At 40.3% G+C, this 20,385-nt stretch overlaps 2 protein-coding genes across 4 annotated transcripts in view; one reads left to right on the top strand and one right to left on the bottom strand.

Annotated features, from left to right (window-relative positions):
- Positions 1-9,315, bottom strand: part of RUBCN (rubicon autophagy regulator) — a 74,432-nt gene extending 65,117 nt beyond the window's left edge. For both annotated transcript variants that reach the window (XM_023551682.2, XM_023551683.2), the window contains exon 1: positions 8,815-9,315. The gene's annotated coding sequence lies outside the window, so the exon portion shown is untranslated. The remainder of the gene's footprint in view (positions 1-8,814) is intronic.
- A 159-nt stretch (positions 9,316-9,474) lies between these two features.
- The window catches only part of FYTTD1 (forty-two-three domain containing 1), a 31,738-nt gene continuing 20,827 nt past the window's right edge, over positions 9,475-20,385 (top strand). Inside the window, exons 1-2 of one of the 2 annotated variants that reach the window (XM_003412950.4) lie at positions 9,475-9,663; positions 14,804-14,932. In XM_003412950.4, the coding sequence (XP_003412998.1) occupies positions 9,561-9,663; positions 14,804-14,932 (232 nt within the window). In that variant the 5' untranslated portion in view covers positions 9,475-9,560. The remainder of the gene's footprint in view (positions 9,664-14,803; positions 14,933-20,385) is intronic. The other variant, XM_023551687.2, reaches the window with a different exon arrangement.

Genomic DNA, 20,385 nt, shown 5'->3' with positions numbered 1-20,385 from the left:
TGACCCTATAGGACAGAGTAGAACTGCCCCATAGGGTTTCCAGGAGTGGATGGTAGATTCTAACTGCTAAGCCTTTTGGTTAGTAGCCAAGTTCTTAACCACCGCGCCACCAGGGAATGCATTAGAAGGTTCCAACTGTAAATCAGCATAGAGTTTTAGCCTTGTAGGTATATTGATAGATGTAAGCTGGGCTTACAAATAATGTTTTTGTTTTACAACTAACTACAAGAATTTTTTTTTTCTTTTTTTACAAGAATATTTTTATAGACGGTCATTTTGGTGCACCCCCTCTGACACTGTCACCCAATGTGCTCCGTACCCTCCGCATCCCCCCCGTGATGCCAGTGATCCTCAGCACCTAGCACAGTGCCTTGCACATAGTAGGAACTCACACTTTTTGTTGAATGAATGACCAAATCCTGAGATCAAAAGGCGGCGGAAGACTAGAACAGCAAGAGTTTAAAACAAAGCAAAAGGACAACAGAAAAGAGGAACAGGGAGTATAGCCAGAAGAACTATGACCCACTATGACCCTCTACTTTACCAAACATGATGTCTTCTCCAGAGATTGGTCCCTCCTGATAACACGTCCCAAGAATGTAAAAAAAAGTCTCACCATCCTCGCTTTTAAGGAGCATCCTGGCTGTACTTTTTCCAAGATAGATTTGTTCGTTCTTCTGGCAGTCTATGGTACATTCTTTGCCAACATCGAAATTCAAAGATGTCAATTCTTCTTCAGTCTTGCTTATTCATTGCTCAGCTTTCGCATGTATATGAGGCAATTGAAAATACCATGGCTTTGCTTAGGGGCACCTTCATCATCAAAGTGACATCTTGGCTTTGTAATACTGTAAAGAGGTCCTTTGCAGCAGATTTGCCCAATGTGGTACATTGTTTGATTTCTTGACTGCTGCTTCCATGGGCCTTGATTGTAGATTCAAGTAAAATGAAATCCTTGACAACTTCAATATTTTCTCCATTTATCATGATGTTGCTTATTGGCCCAGTTGTGAGAATTTCTGTTTTCTTTATGTTGAAGTATAATCCTTACTGCAGGCTGTACTCTTTGATCTTCATCAGTAAGTGCTTCAAGCCATCTTCACTTTCAACAAGCAAGGTTGTGTCATCTGCATGTAACAGGTTGTTAATGAGTCTTCCACCAATCCTGATGCCCCATTCTTCTTCATACAGTCCATCTTCTTGGATTATTTGCTCAGCATACAAATTGAATAAGTTCGATGGTGAAAGAATACAACCCTGATGCACACCTTTCCTGATTTTAAACCGCACAGTATCCCCTTGTTCTGTTCAAACAACTGCCTCTTGCTCTATGTACAGGTTCCACACGAGCACAATTCGGTGTTCTGGAATTCCCATTCTTTGCGATGTCATCCGTAATTTGTTTTGATCCACACAGTTGAATGCATTTGCATAGCTAATAAAACATAGGTAAGCATCTTTCTGGTATTCTCTGATTTCAGCCAAGATCCATCTGACGTCAGCAATGATATCCCTCGTTCCATAACCTCTTCTGAATCCAGCTTGAATTTCTGGCAGTTCTGTTGATGTACTGCTGCAACCATTTTTGAGTTCAGCAAACTTTAACTTGAGTGTGATATTAATAATATTGTTCTATAATTTCCACATTCTGTTGGATCACCTTTCTTTAGAATTGGCAGTAATATGGATCTCTCCCAGTCAGCTGGCCAGGAAGCTGTCTTCCAAATTTCTTGGCATAGACAAGTGAGCACCTCCACACTGCATCTGTTTGTTGAAACGTCTCAGTTGGTATTCTGTTAATACCTGGAGCCTTGTTTTTCACCAATGCATTCAGAGCAGCCTGGACTTTTTCCTTCAATACCATTGGTTCTTGATCATGTGCTACCTTCTGAAATGGTTGAACATCGAACAATTCTTTTTGGTATATTGACTCTGTAGTCCTTCCATCTTATTTTGATGCTTCCTGTGTCGTTCAATGTTTTGCCCGTAGAATTCCTCGAAATTGCAACTCGAGGCTTGATTTTTTCTTCAGTTCTTTCAACTTGAGAAATGCTGAGCATGATCTTCCCTTTTGGTTTTCTAACTCCAGGTCTTTGCACATTTCACTATAATACTTTACTATGCCTTCTCAAGCCACCTTTTGAAATCGTCTGTTCAGCGCTTTTTTTTCCTCCATTTGCTTTAGCTACTCTAGGTTCAAGAGCAAGTTTCAGAGTTTCTTCTGACATCCATTTTGGTCTTTTCTTTCTTTCCTTTTTAATTACCCTTTGCTCACTTCATGTATGATGTCGTTGATGTCATCCCACAACTCATCTGGTCTTTGGTCACTAGTGTTCAGTGCCTCAAATCGATTTCTGAGATGGTCTCCAAATTCAAGTAGGATATGCTCAAGGTTGTATTTTGGTCCTCATGGACTTGTTTTAATTTTCTTCAGCTTCAACTTAAAACTTGCGTATGAGCAATCGATGGTCTGTTCCACAGTTGGCCCCTGGCCTTGTTCTGACTTACAAGTTTTCCACTGTCTCTTTCCACAGATATATTCGATTTGATTCCTGTGTTTTCTATCCAGTGAAGTCCACATATATGATTGCCATTTATGTTGTTGAAAAAAGGTATTTGCAAAATAAATCATTGGTCTTGCAAAATTCTATCATGTCATCTCCAGCATCGTTTCTATCACTAAGGCCATTAAAAAAAATTTTTTTTTATTGTACTTCAAGTCAGTCTCTCATACAAAAATTTACATACACTTTGCTATACACTCCTAGTTGCTCTCCCTTCAATAAGACAGCACACTCTTCTCTGCATCCTCTATTTTCGTGTCCATTCAGCCAGCTTCTGTCCCCTTCTGCCCACCCATCTCTCTCCAGACAGGAGCTGCCCACATAGTTTCATGTGTCTACTTGATCCAGGAAGCTCAATCCTCATCAGTATCATTTTCTGTCTTATAGTCTAATCCAGTTCCTGTCTGAAGAGTTGGCTTTGGGAATGGTTCCTCTCTTGGGCTAACAGAAGGTCTGGGGACCATGATCTCTGGGGTCCTTCTAGTCTCAGTCAGACCATCAAGTCAGGTCTTTTTATGAGAATTTGAGGTCTGCATCCCACTGCTCTCCTGCTCCCTTAGGGGTTCTCTGTTGCATTCCCTGTCAGGGTAGTCATCAGTTGTAGCCAGGCACCATCTAGCTCCTCTGGTCTCAGGCTGATGTAGTCTCTGGTTTATGTGGCCCTTTCTGTCTCTTGGGCTCATAATTACTTACCACTGAGGCCATATTTTCCAACTACAGATCCCTCCTCTTTGTTTCCAACTTTTGCATTCCAATGACTAGTGATTATCAATGCATGATGACTGCATATTTGATCAATTTCAGATTGCAGAATTTGGTAAAAATTTTCAATTTCCTCATCTTTGGCCTTAGTGGTTGGTTCCTAAATTTAAATAATAGTCATATTAAATTGTCTTCTTTGTAGGCATATAGATATTATCCTATCATTGACAGCATTGTACTTCAGGATAGATCTTGAAATGTTCTTTTTGACAATGAATGTGATGCCATTCCTCTTCAATTTGTCATTCTTGGCATAGCAGACCATATGATTGTCTGACTCAGAATGGCCAATTCCAGTTTATTTCAGCTCACTAATGCCTAGGATATTGATCTTTATGCATTCCATTTCATTTCTGACGACTTCCAATTTTCCTAGATTCATACTTCGTACATTCCCTGTCGGGATTATTAATGGATGTTTGCAGCTGTTTCTTCCCATTCTGAGTCATGCCACATCAGCAAATGAAGGTCCCAAAACCTTTACTCCATCCACGAAATTAAGGTCGGCTCTACTTTGAGGCTGCAGCTCTTCCCCAGTCATACTCTGAGTGCCTTCCAATGTGAGGGGCTCATCTTCCAGCACTATATCAAACAATGCTCTACTGGTATCCAAAAGGTCTTCACTGGCCAATTTTTTCAGAAGTAGACCACCAGTCTGTCTGTCTTAGTCTGGAAGCTCCACTGATCCTGTCTACCATGGGTAACCCTGCTGGCATTTGAAATACCTATGGCATAGCTTCTAGCATCACAGCAACACACAAGCCACCACAGTACAACAAACTGACAGTCGCATGGTAGATACAATATACTACTCAGCAATGAAAAGGAATGAACCATTGGTATGGGCAACAACATAGGTAACTCTCAAAACTATCAGGCTGAGTGAAAGAATCCATATTTTAAAAAGAGTATATACCGTATGATTCCATTTATATAAAATTCTAGAAAATGCAAATTAATCTATTGTGATAGAAAGTAGATCAGTGGTCGCCTGGGTAGTGAGCCAGTGAGCAAGAAGTGGCCCAGCGAGCACAAGAAAACTTTTGGGGATGATGGATATATTAGCTATCATAATCGTGGTGGTGTTTTCAAAGGTTTATAAACTGTCAAAACTTATCACACTGCATACTTTATGCGTCTTTTACTGTCCGTCAATGTCATAAGGCCAATTTGTAGCTTACATAGTTGTTGCCTTGGCATCCATTAATTCCTCCTAGGATCCTTTTCCTAGGCTCCTCAGTTTCTGATGTGGCCATTCCTGTCTTGCCACACAGTTTCTCAACAGTGTGGGCTCTAACTAGCTCTCTTAGCCATGCTCCACATTGTTTCCCTGTCACTTTCTTGTAACTCAATTTCTCAACTGCTGTAGTTACTTCTTGCCTCTCCCAGCTATGCCCCATATGGGCTCCCATGATTAAAACATCTCCCTTTTCCCACACTAATACACTATTTTCTTTTCCCACACTAATACACTAGAAACTTTTAAACTGACTAATAAGACTTCTGTGGGTACTAACCCAAGACCCCGCGCAGCATACCATACATAAGCCTTTACCTACAGTTCGAGTTTGTTCTTACCTTGTCCCCAGATGACCTTGCCGGTAACCCTGCTTCACAACATGCTATAGTTTCCTTCTGGGACCTGTGAGTACTAAATTCCATTTGTTTTCTGGCCTTCTTGTGTGACTCTCACTTCCTTCTTAGAGTCAAATTTCCCATCCAACTGCCATCGAGTCAATTCTCACTCATGGCGTCCCCACATGTGTAGAGTAGAACTGCACTCCATAGGGTTTTCAAGGCTGTGACCTTTCAGAAGCAGATCACCAGGCTTTTATTCCGCAGCAACTCTGGGTAGGTTTGAACCGCCAACCTCTTGGTTAGTTGTCAAGCACTTAACCCTTTGTGCCACCCAGGGACTCCTAGTCAAAATTAAGACAATTATACCTCAGTAAAGCTGAAAAAAGGGGGCTTAAAAGATACATCGAACTGAAAAAAAAAAAAAAAGCTAAAGGGCAAAGCGTATAAGAGTTGTGCTTACCTTTGAAGAGAGTATAAATTTTTACGCATGTTGTGGAAAGACAGTCAGAAAATGTTAATAGAAAAGTATGATATTGTTAGGGTTGTCAGATTTAGCAAATAGAAATATAGGGCTCCTAATTCAATTTCAATTTCAGGTAAATCATGAATATCTTTTTTGTATATCTTAAGTATTGCATGGGACATACTATACTAAAAATTATCTACAATCTGAAATTTGGAATATCTATACTAAAAAATTGTTCATTGTTTATCTGAAATTCAAATTTAACTTGTCCTGTGTTTTATGTGGGAAACCCTGGTGGTGTAGTGGTTAAGTGCAATGCTGCTAACCAAAAGATCAGCAGCTCGAATCCACCAGGCACTCCTTGGAAACTTTATGGGGTAGTTCTACTCTGTCCTACAGGGTCGTTATGAGTCAAAATCAACTCAACGACAATGGGTTTGGTTTTGGTTTGGTGTTTTATCTGGCAACCCTAGATGTTGTCTTATCTGTACTGTATGAAATCAAGCCTCTAAAAAGAGCAACTAGCTGAATTCTATGCTTATTTTTGACTTAGATGAAGCTGCTAAACTGCCGTACTACAGACCAAGGCTGTATCTCCACGGCCCAGCACAGTCCCTTATTCACAGTAAAAAAAAAAAATGTAAAAATTTTTTTTTTTTCTAAGTGTTCTGGAAAGATTTTTTGCTCTGCAAGTTGTGTGAAGGTAGGGACTACATTCATCTTGCTCATCATTTTATCCACAGGGCCCATTACATAAATACCTGGTGCTCTATCAATATATGATTAGAGGAATAGCTGCCTCTCATGCGCCAGAAAATTACAGGGTTGACCTTTTAACTCCAGCCCTTGTTGCTGGCTGATAGACTTCCTGGACAGGCCCCAAAGGTCTGATTTCTTGGCTTGTTTCACTCTTCGTTTTGCTGTGTGTCCCGGGTTGTCTTTTTTTGTGTGTGTGACTGACTTTTCCTTACCCACAATGCCTCGTTCTTGTTTTCTTGTTTTTCCCTTTACAATCTAGAAGATTGCTCTGAGGCTCTGAGACCCTCAGCAAACCTGGAAGTCCTAAACGCAATAGCTAGGATTGCTTAATAAAATACTGCAGTGTGTTCCCTTTAGAGCTAAGGAGATTTGAGATGAGGCTTCAGTTTTGGGAGAAGACCAGGATGAAGAGGGAATCTCTATGTATTGGTGGTGGGGAGGATTTTATACATTTGGGATTTTTCTTATCTGTCCTAGAAATACCTGAAGTACAAAGTGTGTTCAAACTGTAAATGTATTCATTTTCTTTTATAAAATTAACAGCTTAACCCATAGTTAAACCTATAGTTTATTCCCACAAATGAGTGCAGACTGTACAGTAAATCATTTCTGGTAAGACAAGAAAAATGTGGAGAAAAATGTCTTGTGCTTAGACGATTCAGAACTGTAAGAAATCTTAGAGTTGTATTTCCTTGTTTGAAGATTAGGAGTATAAGGCCTAGAGACTCTCCCACGGTTGTAGAGTGAATGATTGAAACAAACAAACCCATTGCCATCAAGTGTGTTCCTACTTATGGTGACCCCATGTGTAACAGAATAGACCTGCTCCATAGGATTTTCTTGGCCATGAGCTTAACGGAAAGGGTCCTTGGGTGGCACAAATGGTTTGTGGTCAACTCCAAAAAAAAAAAAAAAAACCCAGTGCCGTTGAGTCGATTCCGACTCACAGTGACCCCATGGGACAGAGTAGAACTGCCCCATAGAGTTTCCAAGGAGTGCCTGGCGGATTTAAACTGCTGACCCTTTGGTTAGCGGCCATAGCACTTAACCACTACACCACCAGGGTTTCAACTACTAAGCCTAAAAGGAATGCTGGTGGTACAACCGTTAAGAGATTGGTTACTGACCAAAAGGTTGGCATTTCAAACCCACCCAGTGGCTCTGTGGGATAAAGACCTGGCAGAGACCTGGAGATCTGCTTCCACAAAGGTTACAACCAAGAAAACCCTATGGGGCAGTTCTACTCTGTCACATGGAGTCACTATGAGTCAGAATCAACTCAAAGGCACCCAACACCACCACTAGCCTAAAAGTTGGCTGTTCACATTCACCCAGTGGCACCAGAGAAGAAAGGCCTGAACTGCTTCTATAAACATTACATCCAAGAAAACCCTACAGAGCAGTTCTACTCTGTAACACATGGGGTCGCCATGAGTTAGAATCAACTCTGCTGGATTTTTTTTTTTTTTTTATCTTAACAGAAGCAGATTCTCAGGCCTGAATAACTGAATGACTGAAAAAAAGTTACCAGTCAATAAAACCCTGGTCTCCCACCTAGTTTTTTATGTCCACAACCTAGCTTCCCTGCTTCTTAGCAGTTAGCAATGGGTGGCAGAAGGTTGTAGGGTGGAGCAGTAATAAAATCAAGCACATTGTGTTAAGAGAATACATGCTACTCTCCTTGATTTAGCATGCTGAATATTGTTGTTGGGTCCTGCTGAGTCCAAACCTTCCTCTACTATAGAGTTTCTTATACCCTTTGATAGGTGTGACCTAGGCTGATTCACTTTCTTATGTGGTTACATTTTTGTCATGCAAAAAAAACCCTTGACCTTTGAGAATACTGAGTTATTTATAATATTTCCAAAATCCTAAGAAAAACCATACATTTCCCCATGATAAAACTCATGGTTCTTTGCTTTCAGCTGGAAACATAACTCAGTATGACGGAAGTTTGGTTTTATTTATTTACAGATATAGAAAACGTTCACATTTACTTTTGTTGTTAAGGTGGCCCCAAAATTGGCACGGTAGCCTTTGCTTTGCTTTCAGACGTGGAAAGAGGAGCTCGGATGTAGTTTCTTGTTTTTTATTAATTGAAAAGTGGAAAATAAGTTATTAATAAATGCAGTGTGCTTAATAAGAAGCATTTGAAAACACAGGTCCCCAAGCTAAAAACAGTAAAACGTGTCATCGTGTTGAAGAAGTTGGTAACCACAGCACTGGTGATATTTTGACTCCTAAATTAAGTATAGGTTACTGTGGTTTTCAGATACTCTGAGTCACTGCAAAACTCTGGCTCATTTCCACACAAGAGAAATTTTAGGAAGTGGAGAGAGAGGAAGGTGGCAGAGATTTCTAAACGCACAGAATACCTCTGGCATTTCTTCAGCTGTAAATGTTTGAGATTGTTTTAAGCTGTTATGACGATAATATAGCCTGAATGCTTCCACACAAGGCAGTTACTTTGGGGGAAGAAATGGAGTAAGAGCAGAAAGGAATATCATGTTTTGTAAACAGGGGAAAAAAAAAACTTATCATACAAGAATTCATGAAATATTAAGACAAAAAAAAATTTTTTTTTCTTCTTCTTATAGGGGTGATTAGAAAGAAAACCAATCCTCCCACGAATTTCCAGCGCAAGCCAATTAGGGAAAAATGCAGCCAAAAAGCGGAAGTACTTACCCCTCTCCCAAGAGAAGATGAGGTCCTATTGAGGCCGTGCAAAATGTTTTGAGAGTGCCGATTGAGAGGTGGTATAAGTACAGGAAACGTTAGCGTTTACTTTTATTCTTATGGCGACGCAAGAACTGTCACTGCAGCCTTAGTTTTGCCTTCAGACGTGGCGACTCCGCATGCTGCAAGTGGAGGAGCCTGCCGGGGAGAAGGGGAGCTGGGACGCAGATCTGTAATTTACGCTCGCAGGGGTCTGTCCTGCCTTCGAGGCTGCAATGCAGTCGCGTGTGCAAGGTTCATGTGTACCCAAGCTCAGGGGGGGCCTTTCTGCAGCAGGAAGGACTCGAAGGACACGGGGGAACATGATATCATTTAAAGCATGTGATTCTGTAGTGTTCAGGGTCTGTCATTGTTGTTAGGTGCCGTGGAGTTGGTTCCGACCCATAGCGACCCTGTTTGGGCCGAAAGGCGAACTGCTAAAACCGCGGTCCTCGCAATCGCCCAGAGCAGCGGCTGCAATGTTTCCTCCCGGCCGGCAAGGGCCGCTAGGAGCGAGTCCGGCCGTGGGGCCACTCTGGTCGACCGCTCATCTCTGTTACCCTCCTCTCCTCCCCCGTAGCGGGCGGGAGGCGGAGGATAGCGACAGCACGCGTGCGCGGTCCCTCCGTGCCGCTAGTCTGCGTGCGTGAGTGGGAGGCGGCAGGCCTCAGTGTCTGGCCTTCTCCGCTGACTTTTCTAGCGCGACGTCTCCAGCCATGAACCGGTTCGGTACTCGGTTAGTGGGCGCTACGGCGAACCCGTCGCCACCTACGAAAGCCCGCAGCAATGAAAACCTTGACAAAATCGATATGTCTTTGGGTGAGGGGCCGAGTTGAACCGAGTTGGGCTGGGGGGAGGGTGTGGGTGGAACCAAACGCCGCGGCTTGTGGGGGAAGGGGCGCTCGGCCGCAGTTGCCGGTGGAGTTTTCTTGCGGGTGGGCTGAACCAAGTGGGGGGCCGTGGGGAGAGGGGTGGAGCGCCAGCGTGGTCCCGAGTTCCCGGGTCGGGGCTGAGGGACCCGGCCGGCCCCTCGGCGGAGCCCGTGTCTGAGAAGGGGCTGTCGGGGCGAGTGACGGTGTGAGCCGGGAGACTGAAGGGGACGGGGGTACGTACCCTTTTTCCCTGCAGAGGGGCGCTACCACTGGCGGGTCACCCCGGCTCTTTGTGAGGAAAACTCCGCGGGTTTCCCGCAGGCAGGTTCGCTGTAGGCGTTCCCAGTGGAGCGAGGAGTCGTGCTCGACTCAGCCGCCTTGTCTGAAGAAGGGGCTTTGAGGGGCCGATTGGGTCTAACCAAAAGCAAACCCAGTGCGGTTGAGTCGATTCCGACTCCTCGCGGTTGGGTCTGCGTCCCGTTAAAATCAGTGGTTCCGGACAAGGGCCCGTTGAGCAGTTGTGTGCCCAGGCCGACGGCAGGACGCCCCAAGAGTTGGCGAGCTCTGCCGGGCGCCAGACCTCGGGGCCACCGACGGAGCACCGGCCCTGGAACGTTTGTCAGAAAGAAAGTGTCGTTAAGCGGCGACTTTTTCCTAGGCAGTTTCTAGAAAAGCACCTTCTCCTTATCTACACCTCAAAATGAGCGAATTAGAAAAAAAAAAAACTGAAGCAGAAAGCGAAGGAGAGCTGTATGTCGGTGGGCGAGAAGCCAGGCAAAGTATGGGGTTAGCGCATGAAAGAAGAGTGGGGTGGTTTGGTTATCGTTCGATGACAAGCAGGGAGATGGGTGATTCAATTAAAAATTCAGACCTAACACTTCTGAGGCACTACCTCTGTTGTTGGCTTAGCTGATTTCAGAGTAATTCAATTTTTGCTGGAATTCAAGTTAGAGATGTCGTTAGCTCCACCTGATCCTTGTGTGACCTACGGTTTTGCAGATATTTCAAAAGTACAAAGGGGTCACTTTTCCGGGATGGTGTTTAGGATAATACCCATGTTGGAAACGTTCTAGGATTGTCATTACTTTCCTTTTGTCTTTTTTTTTTCCCCCTTTTGTTATGGTTTAGGTGGAGAATTTTTAGCAAAGCCAAGAACTCCTGGTTTCTGTGGTTGCCACAAGTCAGACCCCAATGTGTGAATTAAATAAATCGTCAGAAATAATAGCTTGGCTTCAACGTGTACCTTAATAGTGAACTTGAAAGAAATGAGTAATCTTTTGAGCTAAGGCCAAGAAATAATACAATAAGGAGTTAAAAAAAAAAAACAAAAAACCACTGCCCATCAAGTTGATTCCAACTCATAGGGACCCTGTAGGACAAGCAGAACTGCCCCATAAGGTTTCCAAGGCTGTAAACCTTTAGGAAAGCCAACTGCCACATTTTTCTCCTCAGGAGCAGCTGGTGAGTTCGAACCACCAACCTTTTGGTTAGCAGTGAGTGCGTAGCCACCAAGGCTCCTTTAATAAGGAGTATTGAGTGCTCATTACGTGCCAGGCACTGGACTAAATATTTCATATGTGTTTATCCTCATAATCTTGTGAGGTATGTACTCCTAGTGATAAGCCACAGCCAAACTTATTGCCGTTGAGTGGATTCCGACTCAAGGCAACCGCGTGTGTGTCAGAGTAGAACTGTGCTCCATAGGGTTTTCTTGGCTATAATCTTTGTGGAACAGATTGCCAGACCTTTGTTCCCCGGTGCCACTGGGTAGGTTCGAGCCACCAACCTTTTGGTTGGTGGTGGTGTTAGTTGCCATTGAGTCTATTCCAACTGCAAACCATTTGTGCCACGTGGGACCTCTCTAGTAATAAAGAGCATGAAGTCTGGAGCCACACTAAGCCCGTTGCCATAGAGCTGATTCCGACTGAGAGCGACCCTATAGGATAGAGTAAAACTGCCCAGTAAGGTTCCCAAGAAGGCTAGTAGATTCAAGCTCTTAACCACTTGCCATCGGGAAGCCACACTACTTCGGTCAAATCCTGCCTCTGTCAGTACCCGTGTGATCGTGAGCAAATTATTTAACTTCTTTGTGCTTCATCTGTAAAAAAGTGATAATAATAGTGCTTATCTACCTCACAGGATTGCTGTTTAGTATTAAATGAGTTAATAAAAAATTGCTTAGAACAATACCTAGTATGCAATAAGCACAAAATAATACATGTGTATGTTATATAAGCCATAGTTGTTAATTCCCATTTTACAGAAACCTGAGGCATAGAGAAGATAAGTAACTTGCCCAAAGTCACACAAAAAATAAGTGGCGGAGGCTGTACTTGTTTGACGCTGGAGCTCTCTCAGCTATAGATGTTTCATAACCAGTACATTTGTTTGTTTTTGTGTTTTATTAGGCGGTTAGGTTGTTCAAATGAAGAAAACTAAGGGGGCAGTTGTCTTCGAAGGCAGATAAGGTGGAAATGAAGTGCTGTGAAGAGCTAAAATAGAGTTTAGTCTCTCTTCTCTCCCCCAGGAACATAGAACATTCTGTCAGATGCCTTTCTTTTAGTGATAATTTTATAGAGACGAAATGAAGAGATGGTGTCTCTTTTTGACAGTTACTTTGCTTTGTGAATATTTCATTTTGTCACATCTGCAGAGATTTTAATTATGGTTTTCTGTTTTGTTTAGTTTTAATCCTGGCTGTACTAGGGCTGTGTAAATGTTCATATAGAATACCTGCCAAGGTTACCAATAGCTGGCCTCATTGTGGCTGAGTTTAATTTGTAAAATGGGTATTATAACTATTTCATAGAATTGTTGTGAGGATTAAATTAATACATGCTAAAGTATTATAAAAAAATTAAAAAAAATTTTTTAAGTATTATGCATGTTAGTACTCAGTTAATATTACTACTATTATTATTACTGTGTTTACCCCAAGTACTATGGAAGAAACTTTTATATAAAGTAGCTTGTCGTAATGGACTTTTTTTTTTTTTCTCTTTCTCATACCGTTTTTTTACCTGATATCTACCCTATCCACTGTTTGGGAGGAGAAAGCCATTTTCTCTGTTTAGAGTGGAAGAACGCTCTCTGCCATAATAGCTGGTATAACTTGTTCGAGGATTTAAATAATAAAATGTTTAAATGTAAGACAGTAATTTTATATTTGATATGCTTTGCTGTTTTTAATTTTTAGTTATGTTTAGATGATGTGCTCTATTTTAAAATTAATCTGGTTAGTCAGAATTGTACATTACCTCGTGTGCGTGCATGTGTGTGTGTGTATGTGTACTCTGTCATGACTCTGGGATTTCAGACTTCCGGTGAAGAATAAGTAGTACCTTGTTAAAGAAAAGAAAAGTCGTTTTTCATAAGTATTGTCTTCCTAAACTATTCCCTTTCTGCTCGTTGAGAATTTAACATGTCTTTACATGTGATAAAAGCCCTGATGGCACAGTGGTTAAGTGCTCAACTGTTAAACAAAAACTTGGTGATTTGAACCTACCAGCAGCTCTGCGGGAGAAAGCTGTGATGTTCTGCTTCTGTAAAGAGTACACCCTGGAAACCCTGTGGGGCAGCTCTACTATTGTCCTGTATGGCTGCTCTGAATTGAAATCAACTTGGTGGCAACGGTTTAATTTTTGGTTATATCTGACATTCATGAGTCCTTTTTATTTAAAAAAAAAAAAACTGTTTTTGAGTGTCTTAACTTTGTTGAACTCTTTTATCGGAGGATGGATCTCAAGAATTAGCTGAGTACTTTGGAAATATTTGAAATATTCAATATTAATATTTGAATATGTTTACTAGTCTGGAAGATTACAGGTGGGAGAGGTACTGTAGTAATGTATCAGAAAGTCTCGCTGTAATTTGTATTTTCTTCTGTGACCAGAAAAGACTAATTATATTGTTAGATTATTTGTTTTTAGGACAGTTTAGAAAAATATTGAGGTTAATTAGTTTTGTGAAGTTTTATTAAGAAGTTGTTGGCTGTATGTGTTTTCCTTGGTTTGTTTGTATCAATCGAAATTAACATTGGAGTTGGAGACTATGGAGAAAGTGTTCGAGTGTTTCTTAAATGAGTATTTTCGGCTTCTAGTAACCTCCTTTAACAGATAAAAATAGGAATCTGGAGCACGTTTAGTTTCCTCAACTTGACATTGGTCTCTGTTATCAGAGCAGTGTGGTGTTTGTGAATTACCTTGGCGGCAGTTTGAAAGTACTTTTGGAAATAATGAGGCTCAGAGAGTTCAGTGTAGAAAGAAAAATAAGGTTACCTTAAACTATTTTGCTAGAGGAGCGGATACCCAGTAGTCTTTTTTTGCACTGTACCTTTAATAGAAAACCTGGTGACATAGTGGTTAAGAGCTACAGCTGCTACCCAAAAGGTCAGCAGTTCAAATCTACCAGGCACTCCTTGGAAACCCTATGGGGCGGTTCTGCTGTCTCCTGTAGGGTCACTATGAGTCGGAATCAACTCGATGACAGTGGGTTTGGGTTTTCTTTTTTAATATATTCCTTTATTATGCCGCTTACGTGATTTTGTTTTGTTTTTTGCTATTTACATGTCTATTTCCATCAATAATTTAAAGCTTATTGAGAATAGGGGTCATATTCTTTTGTTTCTTTCAATTACAATACAGCCTAGCACATACATTCACTGCACATAGTGTGTGGTCAATAAATGTTTATTAAATTCAATTTAGGCATTTAGTCCTTTAACTGAAGAATTTATTATTTGACTGCCTATGGTTTTTTTGAAAGATAGTCATCTTTAAAAAAATAGATACTTCTGTGGTTATGGGAAGTGTAAGTAATTTTTATAAACAGGCTTTTGCTTTCTTGACACTAATGAAGGAAAGAAATACTATGGATGATAGAACTCCTGATTAGTCAGTAGGTTTGCTTTGGGCTATTGATTTGAGCTTTTCCTACAAAACCTTTCTCCAGAGCTCCAATGGCTGATATGAGCATTTCTTCTTATCATTAAATTAGGGACATGGGAAATATATCAGTTAGAAAATGCGACTGAGTAATTGAGCCATTAAGCTAAAATGAAAATAATTGTGACATCTTCTATCACATAGATGATATCATCAAATTGAATCGAAAGGAAGGAAAGAAGCAGAATTTTCCAAGACTAAACAGAAGACTCCAGCAAAGTGGTGCCCGGCAATTCAGGATGAGAGTGCGGTGGGGAATCCAACAGAATTCTGGTGAGCTTAAGAAGGAAGCTTTAATAAAAAGCTGCTATTTATGGATTTATGGTATACTATCTCTAACACAGACTTAAAACATGGAGGAATTATATTCTTTGTGATTTATAATTTCCTGTTCTGTGCTTAGATCTTACAACCTGGTAAAAATTTGTAACCTTAAGTAGGTGATAGCTCTGTTTCTTATAGACATTAAGTTATTTTAAAGTAGCTTCAGTTTATAAATAGTCTAAATTATATTTAAGGTATGGAATTGCAAACAATCATACATATCATGAGGGCCCTATCCCCTTCCCTGTAAAATGTCCCTTTAACAGTGTATCTGATAAGTGACTGCCTAACTCCAGCTTAAATACCTTCAGTGAAAGATCATGCCTCCTCACAAGACAATGTATTCTGTTGTTGTAGGCAGCTGTATTACTAGAAAATTCTCTTAATTTGAATTAAAGCATGTTACCTATCACTGGTGGCGTAGTGGTTAAGTGCTACAGCTGCTAACCAAAGGGTCGGCAGTTCGAATCCTCCAGGCACTCCTTGGAAACTCTATGGGGCAGTTCTACTCTGTCCTATAGGGTCGCTATGAGTCGGAATCGACTCAACGGCACTGGGTTTGGTTTTTTTTTTTTTTTTTTTTTTACCTATCACTACTTAAAGATTTACAGCTTTGGAAACCACACGGGGCAGTTCTGCTCTGTCCTATAGGGTCGCCATGAGTCAGAATTGACTTGACAGCAGTGGGTTTTGGACCTGTTATTTCTACAGAGTTATAGAAAGCAACCCCCTTTTCTATAAAAGTATTTTTTAAATATGTGGAGACTGTTAGTATATTCCACATAGAAAATGACACTAACTTATTGTTCAGGACCTTCTGATTTATCAGATCCTCGGAAGACGACACTCAGAATTTATCGTTTTGGATATGATCTGACTGTCTTCAAACTCTACATATACAGTTAGGCTATTATTTTTTGTATTCTGGAAGTTTATTTATTTATAATCACCTTGTTCCAAATTGGACTTAAGATGGTAACTAGATACTATTATATATGACTCATCAACGTTTTTAGCAGTTATATCAGTATTCTGGAATAAACCTTGGTTGAAATAAAAAACTAGATCCTTTTCACATATATAAAGAAAACGTTTGACAAATAAGCTCCTAAGTTGATTTTTTTCTATATGTTGAAAAATCGTAAAAAATAACATCAAGTGGGTTGAACATTGTCAGTTCTGTGCTTAACAGTTAACATGCCAACATGGCTTCACAACATGTCTGTAACTAAGATGAAATCCTACAAAAAAAAAATTTATTCTTCCCTAATTTCTTGAACATTTGAATCTAAGTAAGCAACTTTTGTGCCAGATATTTAGCTGTAACAAATGAATATTTAATTCCAGTGATCTAAATTTAAAGATTTCTTATTAATGTCATTCGGCATACCATATTTTATGTGATTTGTTGTTAAATACCTGATAAATGCTGTAAACTGACCAGGTTCTGGGATTATGTAAAAATGAGGTCTTTACTTCAAGGAATTAGTTTCTAGTAGCGGAGATAAGTTAGGCATGCAAATAAAAACAAGGAAAAAAAGGTGTGAGGAATGTGGTAAGCGAAATTCAGATAGTGCTGTAGGACTTTAAATAAGGATTTTGTGTTAAGATAATCAGAGGTGATTTAACAGATGTGGTGAAATATGATCTGGGCCATGAAGGATCAGAAAGGCTTTCCTTTTATAGGGGTTATGATCTGAGCCTTGAGATAAATGATATCTAGGGATAGCTTAGGATCTCATAAGATTGAGCTTGCACTTGTTCTCCACTTGCATGTGATGGGGTTAAAATAGAACAGCTGCTGCTATTGAATATGCAGAGAGATAGAGGATTGTTTGAAACTCTGATTGGCTGGGAAAAGTGCAGATTTCCACACTATAAAATCAACGAGGATATTAATTTACGCTAAAAGAACAAGTGGGACAGAGCCTTGGCTGATACCTCAAATGTTTTTTGATGGCCGAACAAATAAGTGGATGAAGTCTTTCTCCATCTGTGCCCAAATATAATTTAGGCACTCAATAAATACTTGTAGAAACAACCGAACTGTCCTTCAGTGGTGGAATAGTATATTACAGCGGTTCTCAAGTATTATCTGGGAACCCCTGGGGAATCTCTAAGACTTAAGTCAGAACTATTTCATAATAAAGACATTGATTGTGTTTTCACTCTAATTCTCTTAGGAGTGTGCAGTGAGCTTTTCCAGATGCTTCATTACATGTGGTAATTACAGTAGATTGAATTCAAAAGCAGATAGGAGAATCTCGCTGTCCTTTATGAAGCCAGACTTTAAAGAGATTGGCAAAAAATGCAAAACAATGCCATTCTTCCTATTACATTTTTTGTTTGTTTTGGGAAGTAATTTTCTTTCCTTAAAAATATGTTATTTACAGTACATGTGATGGATTTATTATTGTATTTGGATTTATTGTTTTAAAATGAAATTGTTTCAAATTTCTTAGTTTTCATTTCTAGTATGGTAAGAATCAATAAACATAACCCATGAAAACAAAAACTCTAGAGTTCTGAATAATTTTGAAGAGTGTAAAAAGGTACTGAGACTAAAAAGTTTGAGAATGCTGTCGCTCTTAGCAGTGGAAGAGACAGGAGAAGATTTGTATGTTGCTTTGACCTTTTCAAATGATTGCATACTGTCTATGATGTGACCTTTCCCAGAAAATCTCTTAATTCTTCATTTGAAGTGATCAGACTCCTAAAGTTATTAAGGCAGGTAGGGGGGTGTGTGTGTGAGAGAGAGAAACTCATGAAGGAGTTAGCTAAGGATTCAAAGATAAGGTGAAAATTCCCACCTCGGGTTTTAGTTGTTCTCAGCTTTGGTTGCACCTGTGGAACTTTATAGAACAGAGAGATGCTCTAGCTGCATTCCACTTCTACTGAACCAGAATCTGCAGAGGTAGGACGTGGGTTTTTGTTTTTGTTTTAAGCTCTAATGCATGGCTAGTGCTAAACTGGTGCTCTGATGGCGCTGAAATGTGAAAGAATCTTTATAGAAGCAGTGGTAGTTGAAGTGATGAAAATGAAGGGACCCTGGTTGGAATGAGAGAAGAGAACTGTCTAGGAAGGCTAAATGGAATGAAAACTTAAGAAAAGACTATTGCATTGGATGATGTCTTTAGTACCTCTTCATAGTGCTTATCAGAATGTAAGGCAGTTATAGATGGTAAGAGGGCAGAGAATTGGGACAGTATGTATACATGATTCTGAAAGGTGATAATGAAAGGGTGAAGAATAGAATTATTGCTAAAACTGAGATTACAGGTACTGAAATTTGTTCAAAGGTAGAAGGGATGAGGGGTAGAGGGGAAGAAGCCACCAGTGAGAGAAATTTAGCAGTAGTGGAAAGGGTGTTGAGTATGGGAACAGTGTACCATAACAGTCAGAAATAGAAGAATTCAAATAGGGGTAGAATTCCATCACATACTTTCTGCTTTTAATCAATTTTATTTTTGTAAGTGAAATAATTGTCTTTCTCATCTGAACTTGAAACTTTGGTGTAATAACAAATTCCTTCTCCACCCCTTTTTATCTTTTTCTTTGCTCCAATAATTCATTCTTTTAAAATATTTTCAAATTTAATTGTTCTTGTCCTAGTCCTTTATCATGTCATGTTTGAGTGCTGCAGTAGCATCTACAGCGGTCTAACAGCCTTCTCTGTCCCTTTTCTATTCAGTCTAAGATATATAGACTTACGTAGTCTGATAGTGAATTCGCTCATTTCTCATCCCTTGACGAATACAGTCTTTATCCCCATTTAAAGCCCTCCTCCACATCCATTCACGCTTCTTATCCTTTGCCCTAGACTGTCTTCAATATACTGTGGTCTCATATGTTCTTTGTACTTGTCATTCCAACCTGGAATCCTTCGTGTCTATCTTATTATTTAAATTTTACCCATTTTGCCTTGGGAGTAAGGCCCCCAGACACCCTTTTAGCTCAGTAATGAAGTCACTCCTGAGGTTCACACTTCAGCCAAAGATTAAACAGGCCCATAAAACAAAACAAGACTAAAGGGGCACACCAGCCTAGAAGGCAAGAGGTGACAGGAAAGCTGGTAATAGGGAACCCAAGGTCGATGAGGGAGAGTGTTGACGTGTCTTGGGGTTGATAACCAATGTCAAAAAACAATACGTGTACTGTTTAACGAGAAGCTAGTTTGTTCTGTAAACATCTGAAGTACAATAATAAATAAAATAAAAACCTTACCCGTCTTGTAATACCTAGCACCTACCCATTTGCTGTTAAGTCAGCTATAACTTATGGCAACCCATGTGTGTCAGAATAGGATTTTCTTTCTTCCTTTTTTTTGGTAAATACTATTTTGTTGTTTTCAGTGAAGGTGTACACAGCAGTTTAGGTTCTCATTCAACAATTTCTGCGCAGATTGTTCAATGACATTAGTTAACACTCTTCACAATGCGTGCACGTTCTCACTTCTGTCCTGGTTGTTTTCAGTTAATCTAGTTCCCTGCCCCCTTAAAATCTCACCTTTGTTTTAAAGTAATTGTTGGCCATTTCTTCTCATATAGGTGATTTTTTTAAAGGAGTACAGTAGAATGTACAGGTGATATTATTTTATGAGCCAGTCTGTTATTTAGCTACAAGGTGACCTCAGGTTAGTTTTGGTTGAAGGTTTGAAGAGTTTCAGGGAGTCCTCTGGTCTCAACCAATCCAGTAAATCTGGTTTTTTTTTTTTTTTTAAGGAACTTGAGGTTTTGTTCTGTGGTTTTCTCCCACTCTGTCAGGGTCCATCTGTTGTGAACCTGATTAGAATGGTTGGTGATGGTAGCTGTGCACTGTCTAGTTCTTCTGGTCTCCAGGTGGATGAGACCGTGATTCCTGTGAGTCCATAGGGTTTTCAGTGGCTGATTTTTTGGAAGTAAATCACTGTGCCTTTTTTCCGAGGCACCTCTGAGTGTACTTGAGCCTCCACTCCAGCCTTTAGGTTAGCAGTTGAGTGTGTTAACTGTACCACCAGGAGACTTCCAATACTTAACACAGAGCCCACTTCTTCTGTAATAGTTATTGTTTTCCCCTAGGAAATGTAACATAGATTATATTCTGCCTTTTGTTATTCTCTAATTTTTATGTAAGAGTTTAGAAAAATATTCAGGTTATGGACCCACACATATCTGCACTTAGATCATGGCTCTGCCCCTTTCTCTGACCTCTGGGTAATCATATTACCTTACTTTGCTCATCAGCAAAATTGAGGTGATGGTGTCAACCTCATCGGGTTCCTGTGCAGACTAAAGTTCTCGGTACAGTGCCTAGCACAGTAAATGGTAGCTGCTTCACTATTTAGTACAAATAAAATAGCAAGTAGTTGTAGATTTGAGTTAATTTGAATATACAGTTCCCTCAACATGGTGAGTCTTAATTTT

The sequence above is a fragment of the Loxodonta africana genome, chromosome 1, assembly GCF_030014295.1.
Source record: "Loxodonta africana isolate mLoxAfr1 chromosome 1, mLoxAfr1.hap2, whole genome shotgun sequence".
Taxonomy (NCBI): Eukaryota; Metazoa; Chordata; class Mammalia; order Proboscidea; family Elephantidae; genus Loxodonta; species Loxodonta africana.
The sequence above is the reverse complement of the archived record's forward strand: the minus strand, read 5'-3'. Positions and strand labels throughout refer to the sequence as shown.